The sequence below is a fragment of the Crassostrea angulata genome, chromosome 2 (assembly GCF_025612915.1).
Source record: "Crassostrea angulata isolate pt1a10 chromosome 2, ASM2561291v2, whole genome shotgun sequence".
Lineage (NCBI taxonomy): Eukaryota > Metazoa > Mollusca > Bivalvia > Ostreida > Ostreidae > Magallana > Magallana angulata.
In genome coordinates, this window is record NC_069112.1 from 8,045,590 (window position 1) to 8,068,333 (window position 22,744).

At 36.1% G+C, this 22,744-nt stretch overlaps 1 protein-coding gene across 1 annotated transcript in view; it reads left to right on the forward strand.

The window, feature by feature from the left end:
* LOC128171915 (transient receptor potential cation channel subfamily M member 2-like) overlaps positions 1 to 22,744 on the forward strand; it is a 49,329-nt gene that overhangs the window by 10,706 nt on the left and 15,879 nt on the right. The window contains exons 2-5 of the mRNA XM_052837687.1: positions 4,967 to 5,241; positions 5,470 to 5,577; positions 5,664 to 5,723; positions 5,896 to 6,058. Coding sequence (XP_052693647.1) covers positions 4,993 to 5,241; positions 5,470 to 5,577; positions 5,664 to 5,723; positions 5,896 to 6,058 — 580 coding nt within the window. The 5' untranslated portion in view covers positions 4,967 to 4,992. The remainder of the gene's footprint in view (positions 1 to 4,966; positions 5,242 to 5,469; positions 5,578 to 5,663; positions 5,724 to 5,895; positions 6,059 to 22,744) is intronic.

Here is a 22,744-nt window from a genome sequence, read left to right on the forward strand (position 1 = left end):
TTATGTATACATTGTATGTAGCACATGTTTATGTAGTACATGTATATCTCAAGTGAATGGTTTATGATGCTCAATGCTCTGCTTGTCTTGTAAGGATCAGATTAGAATCTTTTGATTGTGAAAGATGGGCTTATATAACATGCTGCAATTTCTTTGATACTTTTTTTAAGGTCACCTGAGTCACTCAGGTGACCTATTGCTATTTGTTTTTGTCCGTCGTTGTACGTCATTTGTTGGTCGTCAGTCGTTAACTTTTTAACATTTTTAGCTTCTTCTCTGGAACCACTGAATTAATTTCAACCAAATTTGGCTTATAGCATCTTTGGAAAAAGTGGAGTAAAAATTGTGAAATTTATGGCCTCTGCCCCTCCGGGGCCTGAAGGATGGGGCTAAAACCATCAAAATTAATGCAATCTTTTAAAAAATTTTCTTCTTTATTCCTTGACGTCAAACTGCTGGCAAGATTGTAATAAGCATTGAGCTCTCTACCTAAATGGTGAAATTCATGGCCCCAGAGTCAGGGGTTCTGGCGCTAGAGTGGGGCTCTGATGCTTATATAGTGAAAATGCATTGATTCTTTAAAAATCTTCTCGTCTGCTCCAGGCCGATAAACTAAGTACATACAGTACCGGTCAGACCCAACCTAGCTAACACCAGAGTAAACCTAAACTAAACCCTGGGATTACTTTTGGGGTTTACTCTGAGTTTGATTTTGAAAATTTGGGTCCACTCAGGGTTTACTTTGGGTTTACGCAGGAGTTACTTTGGGTTTACTCGGGAATTGCTTTAGGGGTCAACTGTACGCACTGAAGTGTGAAGCCATTTCCACTCTGGGTTTACTTCAGTTCGTGTTTACTCTGGGTTCACTCTAGTAAACCCAGAGTAAACCCAGCTTTTAGTTGGGGTTTATTATCTGTATGGTTGGGTCTGATTGGTACTGTAGTTATGATAAGAAAGAATGCTGCTTTCAAAATTGTTAATTTCATGGCCCCAAGGTCAGGAGCTCTGGTGTTAGGGTGGGGAAATTACGGAAAATACATAAAGCTTTTAAATTCTTCTGCTCAGCTCGTGGGGATTATGCCTATAAATTAAGTACCTAGTTATGATGAGAAAGAGTCCCTCTTTCAAATTTGTGATTTTCATGGCCCCTGGGTCAGGGTTCTTGCTTTGGGGGAGGGGGTGGGGCAGGGGTGGGGGCTGGGCTCTAAGTGAATGCAGTAATTATTTGAAAATCTTCTCCTTTGCTCCGAAATTTTCTGCAGATGAACTAATTAGTTTATTTTTATGATGAGGAAGAGTCACTCTTCCAGAATTGTGAATTTCATGGCCCCTGGGTCAGGGGTTCTGGTGTTAGGGTGGGGCTCTTAATGAATGCAGTAATTCTTTGAAAATCTTCTCCTCTGCTCCAGGGTATTAATCCGATGAATAAGTACGGTAGATAGTTATGATGAGGAAGAGTCTCTTTTCCAAAATTATGAATTTCATGGCCCCTGGGTCAGGGGTTATGGTGTAAAGCAGGGCTCTAATAACTATGTAGGGTAGGGTGGTGTAAATTCGACCAATTATTTATTTTGTATTTAAGATCTGTTCATTTATTTCACTGTATGTTTTGCAACAATTTTGTAATAATTTTTTTTTTAGAATTTATAAAAAGCCACACTGCAGTTACTTAGGTGAACGATAAGGCCCATGGCCTCTTGTTATAAATTGTGTACCAGTATTTTGATTATTCTTGATACATACATCTGAATGAGAAAGTGTGTGGTGTGTGTGTGCGTGTGTGTGTGTGTGGAGGGAGGGAGAGAGAGAGAGAGAGAGAGAGAGAGAGAGAGAGAAATCAGTGTGAAATTTAGTAGCTAGACTGTGAGAAGTAATACTCATTGTTATGATAACAATAAACCTTATTAATTTGTCATGATATGCCTGATAAGAATGTGTATCAAACCATAACAATTTATCAATGTACATTGCATCTAATTGCTTTATGCATAAACAATAAAAACATACATAATCATTAATGTTTAATAATGCATGTGTCTTTTCCAAAAATTGTAAATCTGCTATTCTTGCATTTTAATTCTTTTGTTATAAATTAATGATAACTGTGAAAATAAAATTATATTCAAAACAATACATTATCAGTTGTATACATAAATGTGGAAAGAATTAAAATATTTCTTGCATCCTCAAAAAATGTATGTGTGTCAGGTTTTATCAGTTTTGTCTTTCAGCATTAAAAAAATACTAAGCATATTATTCACCAAAAATTTGTAATTGAAATCGCCATGCATGATGATATGTTCATATAATGTAAAATAAAGAAAAGTAGATCCGCTCCTACATTTTGTACTTTCATTTTGCAAATAAAATAATGAATGCTCCCTAGTGAATGCAATCAAAGCGCTTGTCTTTCAAGCACTTTGTTGACCCTGACCATTGTAGTCGAATGGAAGTCGTGTACATGTGTCGGTTATCTTGCATTGCTAGTTTGCTTATATTTTTACTGCATTTATGGCATTTTGCTGTATTTGTTGCATAGCACTAACCTGTGCAATTGATGCCATTTTTTACTTGGAGTCTTTCTTCACTAATTGCAAAATGGTACGCGAGTACTCGGTCAGCGTGTTCGAGGACTTTATTCACGACGGCAAAGCGTGGGTAGCACCTACACAGGTGAAACCCGAACATCGAAATGCGTTGGACCGTTAACTAACAAAAGGCTTATATAGGGGTTCTGGAATGAAAGGCGAATTGGAAAGAAATATGGCGGACAATGCCTATTTACGAGCGGTGTTCAGCTTTAATTCTAAAACCAATCTACACGGGGTAAAATTTATTTTCAATAGTTTTGGTACTCCTTATGATAAAATACATCTTTCCACCGAAGCATTTTTTTTATATTCCTTGTAATTACTTTTTTATCTTAAAAAATGTGCTTGTCTCCATAGACCTGAATGCAATCTTCATTAATTAATAACTGCTTAGTTAATAATATTTTTTTAAAATTTCTCTTGGTAAATCTTTTCTACTTTTAAATGAGTATTTAAGTATTAAATACATGACGGATATTGAAGGTTGGACAATTTTGGTTCTTATATGGATCGGATACATTGGGAAAAACAACAATAATTTTTAGCTCACCTTAGCTGAAAGCTCAAGTGAGCTATTCTGATCACATTTTGTCTGTCGTCCGTCCGTCTGTCTGTCCATCCGTCTGTAAACTTTTCACATTTTCAACATCTTCTCAAGAACCACTGGGTCAATTTCAACCTAACTTGGCACAAAGCACCCTTTGCCCAATGGGATTCAAAGTTGTGAAAATTTAGGACCCCGCCCTTTTGCAAAGGGAGAAAATTACGAATTTATGAAAATTTTCCAGAAATTTTCAAAAATCTTTTTCTCACGAAACATAAGACCAGGTAAGCTGAAACTTGTGTGAAGACATCCTCAGGTAGTGTTAATTCAAAGTTGTGAAAATCATGACCCCCGAGGGTAGGGTGGGACACAGAGGGGGTCGAAACTTTACACAGAAATAAATAGAGTTAATATTTAAAAATCTTCTTCTCAGAAACTAATCAGCCAGCAAAGCTGCAACTTGTGTGGAAGCATTCTCATGTAGTGTAGATTCAAAATTGTGAAAATCATGACTCCCGGGGGTAGGGTGGGGCCACAATAGGGGGTCGAAAATTTACACAGGAATATACAGAGTAAATCTTTAAAAATCTTCTACTCAGACACTAATCAGCCAGGAAAGCTAAAACTTGTGTGGAAGCATCCTCAGGTAGTGTTAATTCAAAGTTGTGAAAATCATGACCCCTGGGGATAGGGTGGGACCACAATGGGGGTCGAAGTTTAACAAAGGAATATATAGAGTAAATCTTTAAAAATCTTCTTCTCAGAAATTAATCAGCCAGAAGATTCTTTATAATTGTTAAGACTTTGGCCCCAGGACAATTCTTTGGCCTCACAAGACGGTTCAGAGTTTGATGTAGGTTTATATCCCATATATAAACTATTGTTAAGGATCTGTTTGTGAACTGCAATACTCAACATGTGATATGACTATAAAATCATCCTGTTAGAAAAGGGACTAATAATTATAAACATAGGTGGAAAGCCAAGCTATTCGATAGCATATGTCTTACGATTTATAGGGATCAAGCGCGTAATCCAAGTTCAGGAGAAAAAACCAAAGCATATAAACCCAATTTACATAAGTAGTCTGAGCACAATGAATATTTAAAGGTTCACGGGTGCCTGGCCAAAGTTATTTTTAAAATTGAAGAATTATTTAGATATCCATTTTAAGGACATGAACTGGTCATTTCTTTTTAAATTTGCATTTACTAATTTTTTTAGGAATTGGCATAAGTGTCGAAATACATGAGATGTGTACATCTATTTGAGCTTTCAGTACACGTGTACACTTTATTTTAAATGGTTATAAAAACTCATTAACAACAATCATAATAGGATATATAAGTGGTTATTCAAAGTAGCAAAGTAGTGTTATTTATACACATTTTTCATTCATGTACCAAACATAGTTAATGATTCAAGACAAATCACGAGCTGTCTTGGATTTTTCGGTGAACATAAAATCTTACTATATTTTTATTTGCACTTTTGTTGGTCTTTTGAAAATCATTTCAACATAATTGTGTTTTACAGCATTATTTATTCATGTATATCTGTGAATAGAAAGTTTGGAACTGTTCATTTTCTTTCTTTTTTTGGGATTTTTAATACTGTGTAATATCACATTTTACTCTTTTTATATTGTTTGATTTATATATATATTTACCATGTAATGTTACCCTGTTCACAAAATTGGTGTATAAAGAATAAGAATTCCTTCAATGGATGTATATCAGATATTCAATGTTTTGGTAATTGACTTTTTTAAAGACATAACATATGTGTTAATTAAATTGAAACCCAGAAAATTGACTTTCTTTTTGAAAAGGTAAAGAGAGAAATAACTCAAAACCAATGAATTCAAATTCATCTGTCCCTAAAAGAAAAACCAGCAAAGACTCATCACTGGCATGGAACCTTGTTTTAAGCAGCACTGGTAAAAGTAAAAGTACTATCAGCATTAACAACGCTTTCAAAGGATTAAAAGAATCGCGGCCATATGTTTTGAATCCAAAATACACCACTCCTACTTCACTTCCTCTATACTTCTATTTTGGATATCAGCTCATGCAAGGCAAAGGTGAAATACATGAATGTGGACATGTAAGTATTTTTCACATACTTTAAATAAAGAAGTATCTTATAATTTATTAATCACGCGATTAATAAAAGCGTTTTATTATACAATGTCATCAAGTTATATGTTCTCATGATTTATAAAATTAGAAAAAAGACTATTTACTTTATAAAGCGTTCATTAAAATATGTGCACATTGATTGACTCATAACTATGTAGACTTTTTTTCCGGCAATTTTGTAAATTGTATGCAGATTCTTCTATTGGAAGCATTAAAAGCAAATCGATGTGATTATGTGAGAGTTTTGATTGATCGAGGAGTCAGTCTAAAGTTGATTGATTTAGCAGAACTTTACGAACAGGTTAGTTATTCATAATTATTGGAATATATTTTTTTTTAAATTTTAATATAATGCATTGTTATTATTTTTTTCTTTTGAATTTGCAGACAGTTTCATGCGAGGAATGTAAAGATAAAGATTGTCTCCACATGCATTGGATTTTAAAGGTATGTTTTCGCGTTAGTTATAAAACGAATCGGTTTTAACAGTTTTTACGGCTTAATGGTATTTGTAATTAACGTCACTAATTTGCAAAGTTACAGTCATTCATACTGTATAAAGATTTGTTTAAAGATATGTTTTTCTTTTCAATCGATTACAAAGGCATCATTTTTATAGCAAATAGAAGAATCGAGGGCACGGATACTGTGTCAAAGTTATAAGGATATAATGGAAAGAAAAAGGAAATTTAACAATGGAAATAAAAAACAATCAAAAGAATTAACCATATCGGTAGCAGATGCAGCAAAAGGATTGTGTCGAGAAATGTTGCGATACAAAGGTAACCTGTAACCAGACTTATTTTTGGTTACAATCACTGGCTGAACCTCTCACATTCAATTATATATATGTACATGTCCAGTGTCTTTGCCTGTGATAACAATACGTATCGATTTTGTACTATATAACCCATAATACAAATGACGCAAAATTGAGGCGCAAGCGGGGTTTGCTTATTTATATTTAAATATTTAATCGTACGATGGCTTAAAATTACATTAATATAAGTAATACGGAATCATTCTTTGAATATTATGAGGTGATAATTTCGGTCGGGGCGTGATCAAATCTATCATAAAGCACTTCGGGCTTCATTTGATTTGATCACGCCCCGACCAAAATTATCACCTCATAATACTCAAAGAATGATTCCTTATATAATCTTATCGAAAGATTGATCCGTTATTAACAAAAGTCAAATGTTATATTTATATGCTATAGTAGGTAATATGAGCGTGTAATTTTACTTCATGAGTGCATACAATGCGTATTGACTGTAACAATCGCCCATGATAAAACGTTGCTTAATAATATTAACGCCATTAAGCATTGTAATTGCAAACAAACGTACAGAGGGAAGGGCAAACTGACAAACCAGGCACGTAGCATCGTTTTTGAAAGTGGGGGGGGGGGGGCAGACTCATCCAAAAAATCTTGACAAGCAAAAAAAAAAAAAAAAAAAAAAAAATGTTATGTTCCCCAAAATCTTCAAAATCCTAATCCGGGGGGGGGGGGGGCTGGCTTACTTTACTATATCACTTCAATTTCACTACTCATTTCCTTATTTTCATATCAATTTTTTACATACTCCCAAAAAAGTGGGGGGGCCAACTCAATGATAATTCCATTTTTTATATGTAAATTTTAAAAAAATTGTTGCTGCGAGAAAAAGTGGGGGGGCCAGGCCCCCCCTGGCCCCCCCCTGATGCTACGTGCCTGCAAACATACAGACAGACAAATATTTAGTCGTTTGTTGGCGATCAGTTTATGAAAAGACAATCTTAAGAAACAGTAATCGCATCTCCATCCTTTATTTTTTTTATTATTAGTGTTATTTTAAGTTTTAAGCGGTCATTGATTATGCTAATAGTTTTATACTACATAATCACAAATATACCAGTTGGATGTTTAGTGACATCAGTGATGAATCAATGTATTGAAAGTACTGAAAGCAGGTATTGTTTGATATGTTAATATCACGGTTCTTTGGGGGGGGGGGGTTTAGAAGAATGACAATTTATCTAATTATCTAATTATCTAATTTTTAGTTCCCTTTGTCGTAGTCGTGAAAATGGAATATAGGTAGACAATCGGTGAATATTAATGGTCTATCAATAAGTATGAAATACTTCAGTCAGCATTCAATCTAGCAGAAAATTGAAATTTGATGACAAGGTCGTTGTATCGAACATAAAAGATACAAAAAAGAATAATAATCGAGGTTGTCGCTAATCTTGTTTTTCCAACTAGTTGTCAGTAGCTTGCTCACTCTAGAAATTGATTATTCGTAGAGCATGTCCTTGCGTATCAAATTAACTGTGAGACAAAGATTCAACATCCCGATGATGAATGTACAGTGTATATTACTACATAAGTGTAACGTTTCTGAGTTCGATATGGGATTCGGCTGCTCTGTCTGAGCAAGTCAAAGAGTGAATTAAAAAATCTATTTCCTCAATCACAGATTTTAATTTGAAATATGTACATATAATATCTGTGGCGCACGCACTTAAAATTACTATTGCGTATGCGCTGCTCGGAGACAGGAGCGCACGCGCTGTTCCGGGACCGTAGCGTACTTACAAGCCAATCTGTATATTTATTAATCCAAATATACCTTGATAGTCTCGAAAGCCTATTACAGGCAAGTAAGACTATAGACAGGTTACCAACCTTAATTTCTCCCCTGGCTTCGATGTGTTGATTTTTCGGCCGTCGAACACAGACTCTCTGATTCTACTGTTTTTCTCAGCTTATATACCATTCGGGTATCACGGGACCATCTGAGGATCGAATGGGATGAGTACATGAAACCGGAAGTTAGTCAGCACAATTCTTCCACCGGGAACCGAAGGGATATTTTCGATTTTGATCACAACTTCGCTTCACAACCCACACCTCGGAGAAATGCCTCCCGCATTCTCACAAATCAATATAAAAAGGAACAAGATTAAACAACACTATACATTTTTTTTTCAATTTTCTGTTTATCAAAGACAGAAACATATTTTCAGATGCACTACATCTAATTTTCAAAGCTAAAATGTAAAGGTTAATAGTTACAGTAGTGCAATATATTTGCTCTCTAGCTTGAAATTGACCAAAAGTCATCTTAAAACCACTCTTCATCTTCATGGACTTCTATCACCGATTCTCCACTAACTTGATACGATTTCTGAACTCGATCTAAGCGCCCCCTCTTAGTTTCTTCTGTCTGCGTGTCAAAATTTACTCCCGTTGAAGTCAAGGTCTGGGTAGATGCGTCCACGGTAAGTATACCAGCTTGAACAGCAACGTCCCTTAATGGGCTTGGTTTGGATGCAGAAGCAGAAATGGAGAGGTCTTTAGCTGCTCGCTCACGTGGTGTTATCATCGCAAAAGCACTTGAGGCAGTTGAAACAACGGCATCAGGACTCACTATGGCCTTTGATTTAGGAACATAAACTGGAAGTGGTCTCATGGGTTTCCTCTTCGTCACTTCTGGGGTAACAGGGATAGTGCGCAGGATGTCAGATGTCAGAGAGACTCCCAGGATCCAATGATTCCCATTGATGATCAGACTCGTTTTCCGCTTGTACGGTTCCAGAACTACCACCGTGCCGTGTTCTCTTGTGTCTCTGCATATCACTCTTCTTGTTGGTGGCGTAATCACACTGCTTACACTCAAATATTTTCTGCCGACTTTTCCTTCCACACTCTATTACATGTTTTTTCCAGGAATTATCTTCCATAATGCGCTCATTGCACATAGGACATTAGTGTCCCTCTTTTCTAGCAGTGGTCTTAGTGTTTACCATTTCCTACAACAGAAAATAACAAAAAAAAAACATTGAATTCTGTCTGCTCACTATTTACACAATTTAAACAATACAGATATTATAACTGAACTATATTTTGTATTCTACCACAAAATCATCATGCCAAGCAGGTGCGCGTTTCTTGCGCAGGGGTCTACTTTTAAGGTCTGCGCTCGCGCTTTCTATATCATTATCACACAAATGCGCATTGCATCAATAGCATGCAAGTTGTCAGCCTCACACTCTATTTCATTTCTCTCTACTGACAGTTCTTGTTTTCACTTGTCAATATCTGAGACTTACACTTTCGCATGCGATCAGAATGAATAACACTATTCTTGCCTCGAAATCCGCATACTACTATGTAAAGAAAATCAGACAACATTTTCTCTATGACGAAAGGACCTTTTCAAAACGATGTCAGTTTTGGCGAACAGCCGCTTTTTCTAACCGGAAAATACACATAGACCTTTTCACCGGGTTCAAATATTGACCATGCTACTTTCGCATCATGATATTTCTTCTGGCGTAGCATCTTTTTTTCCGTATGTTCTCTAACAATTTTATGCGCGGTTTCCAGGCGTTCACGCAAAATCCATACCCACTTATTAGTTGGAATGTCTTTTATATCAGATGGCATCTCGTACATCTGGTCTAACAGAGTAGTCGCCTCTCTACCCAACATCAACATGTTTGGGGAGAAATTAGAAATGAGAAATGCGCTGTTGACCTGTAAGCCATCAATAAAAAAGGGAGATACACATCCCAGTCACGCTGGTTTTCTTAAAGATAGGTACTGAGCATCGAGAGCAGTGTACGGTTAAATCGTTCCACCATACCATCTGATATCGGGTGATAAGGGGTGGTACGTGTTTTTATAATACCCAATAACCGACACATTTTAGAAAACAGCTTGGCGAATTGGCGCCCTTGATCAGAATGCAGAACTGATGGTAGGCCAAATCTGACTATAACTTGCTCCATGATTGTGCTTGCTATGGTTTCAGCATCCATACTTTATAGAGCTAAAGCCTCTGTCCACTTTGTAAAATAATCGGACACTACAAGTATATGGCGATTTCCTCTGTCCGTCTCTGGCAATTCGCACAATATATCAGTTGCAACCCTTTCCATTGGAGTACCGGGACCAGCAATTTGCATTGGAGCTCTTTGCTATGGTTTTGGATTCTTGCGCATGGTGCATTTTTTACAACCGGAAATATACTAATGGACATCTTTCTGAAGCCCAGGCCAGTAATACTTTTGCCTTATTTTGGCCAGAGTCTTCGTAACACCTAAGTGTCCTGATGTATGGCTGTCATGGCACATTTTAAGTACTCTCCGACGCTCTTCATTGGGTATAATGGCCTGCATTGTTTCCTTGCCTGAGGGTAGCAGTATCCATTTTCGCATTAAAAGCCCTTCTTTCATGCACAGGCGATCAAATTGAATCCAGAGTGATTTCACTACAAACCCTTACTGCGTTATCTTAGAGTTACAAGGTCTTTTTCCACTTTCAACCAAGAACGATCCAACTGAATGTCCTTGCTTACACTCTGTGCTTCTTTCAAAGTAAGGTAATCTTTTTCGCTCGAGTCTGCATCTGCGCACACAGTTCGAACCTTTTGCACTGTTTCAGGTTTGAAACCACACTGGGGACATGGTATTCTACTGAGTGCATCTGCGTTACCATGCTTTCGACCAGGACGGTGTTCAATCTCAAAGTCGTACGTACTGATCACTTCCAGACACCTCGCCATTTGACCTTCCGGATCCTTAAATCGTAACAGCAATCTCAGTGACTCGTGGTCTGTCATGATAAGAAAATGACATCCATAAAGTTAGTGTCGAAAATGCTTGATGAAGTGAACAACCGCCAAAAATTCTCTCCTGGTAAAGCTATATCGCTTTTCAGCTTTAGACAAGGTTCGGCTGGCATATGCAATCACGCGTTCTTTATGATCAATTATCTGCGAAAGCACAGCACCGATTGCCGTTCCACTGGCATCCGTATCCAGTATAAATTGCTTTGTTACATCAGGTAATGCTAAAATTGGCGCACTGACCAATCGATCACGCAACACCTCAAAAGCTTCTTGGGTCTCTTTCGTCCATTGAAACTTCCTTCCCTTCTCAGTGAGTCGATGCAGGGGCTTGGCTATGGAAGCAAAGTCTCATATGTAGCGCCTGTACTAACTGCAAAGGCCAAGGAATGATTTAATTTCTGAGACATTACTTGGTATCGGCCAATCAGCAACTGCTTTTACCTTTTCCGGATCAGTAGCAATACCATCCTGATATATTATATGCCAAGGTACGAAACCTTCTTTGCAAAAAGGTTGCACTTTTTAGCCTTCAGTTTGAGACCTGCTTGTCGCAAATGCTTAAACACCTCTCCGAGATTTCCTAGCATGTCTTCAAACGATTTCCCGACAACATTTATATCGTCCAGATATACCAAGCACTTGTCCCATTGAAGGCCTGCAAGCACTGTCTTCATGAGACGTTCGAAATTGGCAGGTGCGTAACACAAACCGAAAGGCATAACCCTAAACTGATATAACCCTTTGCGCGTAACAAAGGCAGTCTTCTCCTTGTCTGCTTTTTCCATGCCGACCTGCAGTACTAACTTCTGAGATCTAGTGTAGAAAACATAGCATGCCCTGAAAGATGGTCAAACACTTCCTCTATCTTTGGAAGTGGATATGCATCTTTCACTGAAACGTCGTTTAATCGACGATAGTCAACGCAGAAGCGCATTGCCCCATCCTTATTACGAACTAGGATAACGGGTGATGCCCACGGGCTGAAAGATGTTTCGATTACCCCTTTATCAACCATTTCATTGACTTGCTTATCAACCTCTTGAGATAAATGTAGAGGAATTTGTCGAGGCGCCTGTTTGATAGGACGAGTTCCTAGTTCAGTATTTATCTTGTGTTTCACAACATGTGTCCGCCTTAAAATCAGAGTTTGATGTTACGAACAAATCCTCGTTTTCGTGCAAGAATAGTTCTACCTTCAAAAACTGCGCAGGAGACAGATTAAGTTTGCACCTGTCAAACAACTCCCGCAAATCACTGCGTAGTCCTTTAGCACTACTTTCAGCGTCACAAGCGGAAGCATTTTGTTCTTCCACTGCGGTCATTTTTGCAATCAAAGTACCACCATGCATTTGCTGAACGCTTACAGTGATATTCATGAGACAAACTGGCACAATATTATGTCCCTTTACCAAAGCCCGGCCAACCAATGCGGGTCCACTCTCAAGACACTTTAGCTCGGCCTCTACCAAATAGTCTGCGGAACCAAATTTATTTTCTCCCGGTACCTTAGTCTGAATTACAACTTCACTTCTCGGTGGCAGGCACACATCCTTATCCGCCGTTACCCTATATCACCCTAATTTACCTTCCCATGAGAAGTGACACTACTCATTATTCATTTTCAGAGAACTTCGTTCGAAGTTTATATCTCCTTTCCATGCTCTAAGAAAATCAAGACCCAGTATCCTGTCTACACTAATATCCGCTACCATTAGTTTCACCGTTTCCCTTGACCTTCCTATCTCTATAACGAAATCGGCTTTTCCATACTGACAAAGTCTTGAGCCACTGGCACTCGTTATAACTTATCTACTCTCCTCTAATATGGGCTTGTCTGGTAGTTTGTCATATATTCTCTTAGCCAGCAAAGTCAGGGATGCACCAGTATCAATAAAGAGATTTGTTTTGAGGCCGTTTACTTCTGAATGAATAAAAATACCCGCTTCTTCACATAATTTGCTTGCCCCTACATTCCCTTTAGAACTCTTTTGATTTTTTCGCCTCTGCTTACCGCGAATTCGACACGCATTCCCCTCTTTATGCTGCTCACTGCGTCGAGTACTATTGTCGCGCTCTCTCTTCAATTTGGGACACTTTTTACGGATGTGTCCTTCTTCTGAGCATTTGTAACACTTCACTTTCCCGCTTCTTTGTGTATTGGCAATTCTGTGACCTTCAAGAACGCTTTGATTTTTACCTTTCTTCTCAATGCGCTTCTCTAACGACTCTATCTTATCCTGAAGTGTCTGCATCATTTTAAATACATCTTTGGACTGCGATTCATTCTCACTAGTGGGTTTGGTGAAGTTCACACTGTGCAAGTGACTTCTCTTTTCTGTCTTGTAATATGCGTCCAACTCAACTGCTAAGCGTTTTGTTTCATTTAAATTTTGAGGTCTACTTTGCTTTATGCGCAATCGTATGTCGGAATCTACCAGCGCATCTATAACTGCCCCTTTTCCAAGCGTTTCTCTTACTTCTATTTGTACTGAAGGATAAGCCAAACAATTAAGTCTCCTAAAAGCTTGTCCTAATTCTGTCAATATTTCCGATGCTCTCTGTCGTCTCTCTTTAAATTGCGCACGGTAAAGCTTAGTTTGATTCAGCGGCGCAAATCGCTCCTTCAGTGCTTCAACCAACAGATTATACTGTTGCCCCGTCTCTGACGAGACATTCCCAAGCACCTCTTGCGCAGCACCTCGCAATGATACGGGTAAATAGAGTCCTTTCTCTCTATCAGACCCGTTATTAATGGCCGCGCAAGCGTCAAAATGAGACTTGTAATCAATCCAAGAATGACTACCGTCAAAAGTTGCAGGTTTTATATTGCATTCTGTTGCATTCCGGTCGGTGGTGATTGGCATTTGCGTAGGCGGACGGCTGTTAAAATTCCTTAGCGCAAAGTCGTTATTTCGTCTCTAACCCACAGAATCTGCAACTGTACTCAATTCACCTGTAGCTAATTGTTGTTGCGCTTGCGCTGCCACTGGTATCTGCGAATGCACTTGCAGTGGTAAATGGTTTTGCGCATGCATACGATTTTCTTGCGGCGCACTCGCCGTTTGTAGATGCGCATTTGATAGCCTATCAGTCACGGCTACCGGCGCATCAGCTTGATACTTTGCGCACTATCATTATGTGCATTCTGTGCAGAAGCAGGCTTTTGTTGTGCCGATTTTCTTAAAGTAACACCATCAATGTAACTACCCTCCGCCTGAGAGTTTTCCGTTTGCCTTAAATTCACGCTCACCACTGAATCATCCGCAATTCCTTCAGGTAAGCATTCCCGAACTTCAACTTCCTTTGGTATAGTAGCAATGCCAGAATCGCGCATCGATCTATTTCTCATTGCTGGTGTCGACTGCTTTTCTATTTCAAGGAGCAATCGCTCACAACTCCGTTCAAGAAAAGAGATTTCCTCATCCAGCATTTCATCCAATGCGCTCATCATTTAACAAATGAAAGAGAAACAAACAAACAGTACTCTATTTTAACAACTAATTTTAAATGTGATTTGTTTTTTATTTGCCGAATCCCACTGCTCGCTGCCACCAAATTTATGTAACGTTTCTGAGTTCGATTTGGGATTCGGCTGCTCTGCCTGAGCAAGTCAAAGAGTGAATTAAATAACCTTTTTCCTCCATCACAGATTTTAATTTGAAATATGTACATATAATATCCCCAAGCTCTCTGTGGCGAACGCACTTCAAATTACTATTGCGTATGCGCTGCTCGGAGACAGGAGCGTACGCGCTGTTCCGGGACCGTAGCGTACTAACAAGCCAATCTTTGATTTATTAATCCAAATATACTCCTATAGTCTCGAAAGCCTATTACAGGCAAGTAAGACTATAGACAGGTTACCAACCTTAATTTCTTCCCTGGCTTCGACGTGGTGATGTCTCGGCCGTCGAACACAGACTCTCTGATTCTACTGTTTTTCTTATATATCCTTCGGGTATCACGTGACCAGCTGAGGCTCGAATGGGATGAGTACATGAAACCGAAAGTTAGTCAGCACAATTCTACCACAGGGAACCGAAGGGATATTTTCGATTTTAATCATAACTTCGCTTAAGTAAGGAAATATAAAGTGACAGCTTTAAATTTAAACAAAAAAGATGTTGTAAAGATATAAACAATCACCTTACTAGAGAAATGGAAAGAAACATTACTTAAAAATCTCATTAATAGTTACTATTGAATCAAAACTCTAATAGGTGCAATAACATGTATTGCATGTTCTCAAAACATTGTTATTATAATTAAGCTGAACGAGGCTGTTGTCATACGTATTAACTGAGTAAATGGGCGGTGAATAAAGAAAGCGGGAATTCTCATGCCATGCTTTATTGGTACTCTGACACAGATAAGAACAAGATTACAACAATATTTAGGATTTCAAATATAAGATTGCAAGGTAACAAAACGAAATCATCAACATCCCGTTTAGTTTGAATAAGAAGAAACAATTATTGCACAATGTTGACTAGAATTATTTGACTAGAGATTTAAAAGTCTACTTGATTCAGAATTAAAGAATGTACATGAGTATTTGTTGGTTGAAAACATTCAAAACTAAGGACAAAAATGCACATGCAAATACAATAGTCCAATCAACATTCATTAACATAAGATCAAGATACAGACAGTCACATAAGAGTCTATGAACACACATAGTTACTCAGGTACGCTGGAGGTTTGTTGTCGCGAGTTGGTCTTTGGCACGTTGGATGGGTCTGGGCTGGCTGTACGCGAGTCAGTTGTTCTCGAGCTTGATAGGATACGTTTTGCGATCTTGGAGCAGTAGCATTAGGTGTTTCAGGTTCAGAATTGTTTTCAAGTGGTTTTCATGATTTGAATTGTTGATGCTAGAGTTCAGGGGTCCACTAATTTGGTTATTTCCAAAATGTTTGACTTCAGGCTGAAGTGTTGCACTAATTGGAGAACTATCACGTATGTATGTTGTTACTTGTGTTGGTCAATTTTTTACGATGTTTTCGATAAGTAGAACCATCCTGTGATTGTACAACATATGTATAGTCACCTAAAATATTTTCTTTTCAAGGATCCATTTTTCATCAACTTTGTGTTCAAAAAACGCTCTTTTGTTATGGTATTTCTTTACAAATTTCTCTGCCTCTCGCGTCGGGTGTCATTCTCTTCTTTTGCCGTGCTCAGCATTGGTAACATAGGCGTGTTTTTCTTTTGAACATCATTTCTGTTGGACTTCCGGTATCTTGTCTCGGGGTGTTTCTGTTCTAAAAGTGCTTCGAATTGGCAGGTAGCATCCTTTTCGCATTTCAGGACAAGGTGTTTCATGATATGTGTGAACTGTGTAATTTTCGTTTTATGTTCTGACGCTCACTTTCGGGTTATTACAATGGATTCTCCTTTGATGACAATTCCTTCATATACACTCAGGTTGTCGCGAATATGAAAGTAGTGTTTGCAGCTGTCTTTCACTGAGCATTTTTGATCAGGCCATCCGTATTGAATGGTGTCAATTAGTTCTTGAAGATCGGGATTTTCAGCTGTTGCTTCCCTGATTTCTTGTAATCTAGAGTCATTTAGGACGGAGTTTATTTGAAGCCTTAAGATATCAAGACGGGTTTCAGTTTCTTCATAGATGTAAGCTCTGCTCAGAGTATATGCGATAACGAGTTCTTTGCCTTTCAGGAACTTGAATACAATGTCATAGCGATTCAGTTTCATCATGATGTCTTGGAGTCTTTTAGGTGCATTACTTAGTGGTTTGCGAAGGATACTTTCTAATGGCTTGTGATCATTTTCCACTGCCACTTGTCGTCCATAAGTATATTGGTCAAATCTCTGGACACCAAAAAGGACTGCTAGAGCTTCTTTTTTCTATTTGCGCCCAATTTCCTCCTGAAGAAGTTAATGCTCTTGAGGCATATTCAATAGGTCTGCCTTGTTGCATCAGCACAAACCATCCTTACAACTATATACTTGCAGAGTTAGTTAGTTCTTTCTCTGGGTCAAAGTAGACTAATACTGGAGCAAAGGTCAAGTTGTGTTACTTCCTGGAAGATTTTTTCACATTCAGCGGACCATATAAATTCTTTACGAGTAAGTTTGCGAATTGGCTCAAGGGTAGTTCATAATCCTGGCAAAAATTGTGCCATATACTGTACCATACCGCAGAATCCTGCTTCATCAGTGGGACTTGTCATTTCTAGAAAAGTCTTAGTGTTTAAGAGCAGTTTTGGATTTCATCCTTTCTGACATACTTTTTCTGTATGGTGTTTACATCAGTTTCACTGTCTAGTTGAAAACGGATTTCACAATCATTCACCATCATTAGAGCAGAAATGTTTCCTTTTTCTTTTGGATTTTCAATAGTGTTTCGCCAAGAGTCATCTGAGTCACTGCTGTCACGGTGTTCTAGCTCAAGGACGTTTACTTTTTTGCATTGTGACTGAAAGTGATTTTTTCCATTGCAGTTGGTGCATTGCTGGCCCCAAGCTGGACATTCCCCTGCGAGATGATCATGAACAATTCATGATTTTCCCTTGACTGATTCATGAATTATATTGTTGAAATGTTCATGAAAAGTTCATGAGGATCCCATGAACTTATTATTGGAAATTTAAAAGTCATGAATTTTTGTTCATGAGAAAATGTTGATGAATATTCATGAACATACTTTTTCATGAATAATTCATGAACAGTTATATTCATGAAGCTTCATCATTTGATCAATGTCCAATAATAATCGGATCTTTATGAACTGTTCATGAATAAGTTTAATGAATCTTCATGAACTGGTCATGAATATCATTATGAATATCATTAATGAATAATTCAGAAATAGAATTCATGAACTATTTATGAACATTCTTACCTTCTGCATGTTGTATATAAACAGGTAAAATCTCCTAAAAAAATAAAATATAAAATACTTTATTATAATAAATTGAAGAATCATGAGAGAATATCTTAAAGCAATATGAGCTGTATTTTTTAGAATGTTATTTTGCTGCAAAAACCTCTTAGTATGATAAGCCTGCATGAAACTTTTATGATAAATAAGGTTCGAAAAAATTATTAATTTTTGTCAGAGGAAAGATATCTCTTCTAAGTAACATATAGCAAATAAATTTTTGTACAGGACGACAATAATTCAATTTCGATCAAATTAGGGTTCCTGAACGGCCCTTTTCACAAAAATATGGCTAAAAGAAATTTAAAATCCATAGTATTTTTTGTCATTTTAGTAGAAAATAACATTTTAGTTAAAAAAATTCTTCATGAAAATTGCAGCTCATATTGCTTTAAGTATCACATATTATCACTGACTATTACTTTAAATAATCAGCAAGTTTAATAAAATTGTTTAAAAAAAAAAGGTAATGATATCAATACTTAAACATTAGCTTTAAGGGAATGTTACAATATTAGAATTGACATACCAATATGCAATGATTTGAAATATTAAGCGACATTAGAATATGATTACTAGTTGATAACTATCAATATGTTCTTTATGAAATCTTCCTTTGTTGCATCTTCCTTGCCTTTGCTCATTTTGATTTCACTTGTATTCCATATATTGCAATGTGCATTTACTGCATGGTAGGTAAAATGCTCCATCCTTTAAATGATTATTTTCTACAAACCCAGAGTGTCTTGGTGACAATACTTGGAGGCAATACTTCAGGCTTCACATATAGCCCCTTCGGTGGCAGAAGAGTTGTACCTCTGTTCTGTACAAAAATATTATGACAAATAGCAGTATAATTATGACATGTCGTTTAAAACATTTGGAACATCAACTAATCATTCAATCATCTCATTTAATTTTTATTTCAAATATATTTATCAAATGATAATGCTGAAATTGCACTAGAGCTTAATGAGAGTGCTTACCCTAGAAAAAGTGATATCGCAGAAAAATAAAACAAGATGTAACAAGATGAAAAATTCAGGAGAAAACATAAATAGGCATTATGCCTGCTGTTCAATCCATTTCAATGTATCTATATACTTGAATAAAATACTTCTTAAATTAATCATGATGAAACTATAACTGTTTTTAAATTTGTAAGTGATACTGGCTATTCTATTAGAAATTTTAAATTACTTGAAATAGCATTTATTTATTACTTACTGAAATTTGTGTTCAATGATCACTATCTTTAGGACTGTCTAATATTCTGGTTTCACTGCATAATTCTAGAGTAAAAAAAAATATGTATTAACTCAAATCACTTCAGCATATAACTTTACCGTGTAATTGCACCGATTTAGGTATATCAAATGTGTAATTTATTATCAATTATGTAGTTAAAACTTATAATTTAGTCAAAAAAGAATTTCACTACAAATTAAAAACCGCCATTTTTAAACGTTTGAAAAAATTAACAAAACTTAATCTTACGTTTTGACTCCCTTATTACATAAAAGTTATTTCAATATACATGTATACATATACATATTACCTTTAATACCATTACTTAGAACTACATCTGCTGCATTATCTTCTTGCATCTTCCATGTTTAATTAATCCATCGATCATGTTGAAGATCCGTCTGCTTTCATTCAAAATGCGTAATTACTTGGCGGAAGTGACGTAATAGACTCAAAACAACTCACTGACTGTGTATTCTGAGACTCTTTCATTTGGTTAAATAATTTTTTTAACATATGTTAATAATAATAAAAAAATATCTTTAAGGTAGTCCATCCATAACTGAGGTGAATCTAACAACTTTGGTTGATAATGAACTATATTGAATATCTATTTTGAAATTATTATGAGGCCAACATAAACCAAACTCGGGGAATGTGTATGCAGTCCATTAAGTGAACTTTTTGCACTTGGGACTTTTTTAAAGAGTTATCTGCCCCTTGCATAAATTAATAAAATCATATTATTAAAAATATGTGCGGTAAATAATTAATTTTTTTAACATTATCAAAGAAAAGGAAAGCTTTTGCAACTTTTTACCAAGAGATTTGTGAGAAAATTATTTGTACTATAAAGATATATTTAAAAATGCATTTTTCCCATAGACTGCAGTGTTAACTTGAAGATGGGATAAATTTGTTAATATTCAAATTTTTTTTAAAAATTTTAAAGATTCATCTTTATCATTAAATAAACCCTTTGAAATCACACTAAGATTTTAGTAATAAGACTTGAAATTTATTAGATATGAAATATGACAGTTATGGATGGACTACCTTAAATGAAACTAATTATAAAATGCTTAAAATTTCATTATTATTGGGAATTGATTTTTAATCAACTCTCCTATGCAGTCACTCGGACAAACCGAAAGTGAAACAGTGTTTGGACCTCAGCACAAATCATTGCTCCTGACAAGACTTAGTTCATGATAATAATTGATGAAGTCGATGTAATGTATGTTAAGCATTGTTTTTCAAGGAAACTTATTTACAAATACCTTAAAAATAGTCAGATTTTAAATGGTACGAACAATTTAAATATTTTTTGTAGTCGTATGTATTCCTACGCCAGAGTTCAATATAGTGTCGTTCAACTCCACGCTCGGCTGTCTCCGTAAACCCTTGTCGGAGATTTACGTTGTCAGCCGAGTGTTTGGTTGAACGAGACTAGAGTTCAATATTGCTTGGATCCATACAATTTTCGAGAAATATTTCTACCACTGATACATAGTTTGATTGAATTAATTTTATCTTTAAATATTATTTAACATGATCTGTATGGAGGTTTCTCGACATTCTAGTCGAAAAAGTTCAAAAATTCATATTATAAAAATATGCGTAATTCAAATTAGAAACTACGTATACATGTACTTGTCATGCAAAATAACATATCATTGATTTTAAAATAATTAAACATCGACAAAATCAACTCCCGCCAGTTCTTCAGTATTTTGATATTTTCAGAGATTGAAGAAACGTACGATTAAATATCGTTCGGTTTACACAAGTTGTGTCTGTTAAATTTCAACCCCCTCCGTTTTTTGAACCCTTAAGGTTTTGGAACTTAAAAAATAATTTACAATCAATTAAATATTCTTTCATACTTTATTTCTATAATTTGCATTAATGTTTTAAAGTAATATTATCATTATTGCTTAACATTAAGTTAATTGACAAATTGAAGTTCAGTTTGGTTTTGTAACGGAGGCGAATCGACATGACACCTCATAAACAATGGCGGACTCCTCGAAACTCGGGAGTGTAGTAACGGTAGTCGTCTGAGTTTAAACAGCTTATCACAAATGCATTGTTGGAAGTTCTCAACGGAATATTTACGTAACGGATTTGTAGCTTCTAAGAATGAATAGCTTTCAAATGTGTGCAACAGTATTGCCTTTTACAAAGAAACCGCAGAGGTTCTAAACTCGACGGGGACCAAATTTTAACCGAATGTGCTCGGAACATTTTCTCTGTCGTTCTCCCAGGAACAGACGCACTTCGCCATGTGCGTATTTATGCTTCTATGGTAGACTGACAACCGACCACGTCTGTAATAAACTTGATATACAATGTACTTCAAACAAGTTGGAATTCAACGTACACTAAATCTTTTTACCAAAGAAATATGCAAATTTCTAAATTATTTCACTTTTTCAGTTAAGTTTACAAGATTTTTAACAACATTAAACAGCCATTATGTATCATCTGCAAAGACTGATTATTCACTGATAAATCATGTCATTTTTTTTAAAATATAAATTGAACAATGAAGAAATTAAGCGTCAAGTTTAGGATCTAGTAATGACCATTTGATCATGATGTCTGAGACCTTCCTTGTTGTCAATGAATTTACATGTTTCTTAGAATTGAATAAATAATGAAACTATAATATATCACATCTTTCTTTTTCAAAATTAAAGATGCCACATTTATATAGGTGTTTGCTTGAATATTCATCAATGTTCATGAAGACTGTGTTTTAATATTAATATTCTAAGATGTATAATTTAAAAAAAAAAAAAAAGATAATGTTCTGAATACTAGAGTAAACTATGTTATAAAAGTATTCGAAATTAATTATATATTTCGTAAATTAGAACTTCATGAAAATTCATGAATGTTCAATACCTAGAACTATTGAATATTAGGTATTTCCTGTATTCTTGTATATTCATAATTTGTTCATGAATTACATTTTAAGAATATATTCATGAATAAAATTCATGAACCACCTTTATGAACCAGTCATGAATACATCATGAAACTTCATGAACGGTTCATTAAAGTTCTTAAAATTATGAATTTCATATCGCAGGGGTTCTTCTTACTTCAAAAGGTTTTTCTCTCCACAGAATTTGCATATTTTGGGAATTTGCGCATGAGCTTGTGGCAGTTTTCATCCTATGTTTCAAGGCTGCTTTACGTAGTGGTTGCTTTTACTGTTGTTTTGTGTTGATTTTATGGACTTGTTTGTCCTTGTCTTCATTTCTTGTACTTGTTTGTTTGCTTGTTCGTGTGATTGACATATTTTGATTGCTTTGCGTAGGCCAAGTTCATCATCTCTTAGTATTAGTTGCTGCATTTTGCCAGTAGTAGAAAATACATTTTTGTCTCCGATCATGCGATTTTCCAGTTGTTCAAAATTACAAGATTTGGTATGCATTCGTAGCTCTGTAACGAATTGGACAAAAGGTGCAGAGTATTTTACTGACCAGAACCTATGACTTTCAGCTACTTCATTTTTTTTTTTTGGGGGGGGGGGGGGGTTACAGTATTCTTCTATTTTTTTAAAGACTGTAGTAGGATCGTTAACATCCTCTGAATCGTCCCATATGAAATTGCCATAGAGTTTTAATAGCAGTTCACCGCCGCAATTAATTATTGTTGCAGTTTGCGTTTCATTATTGAAT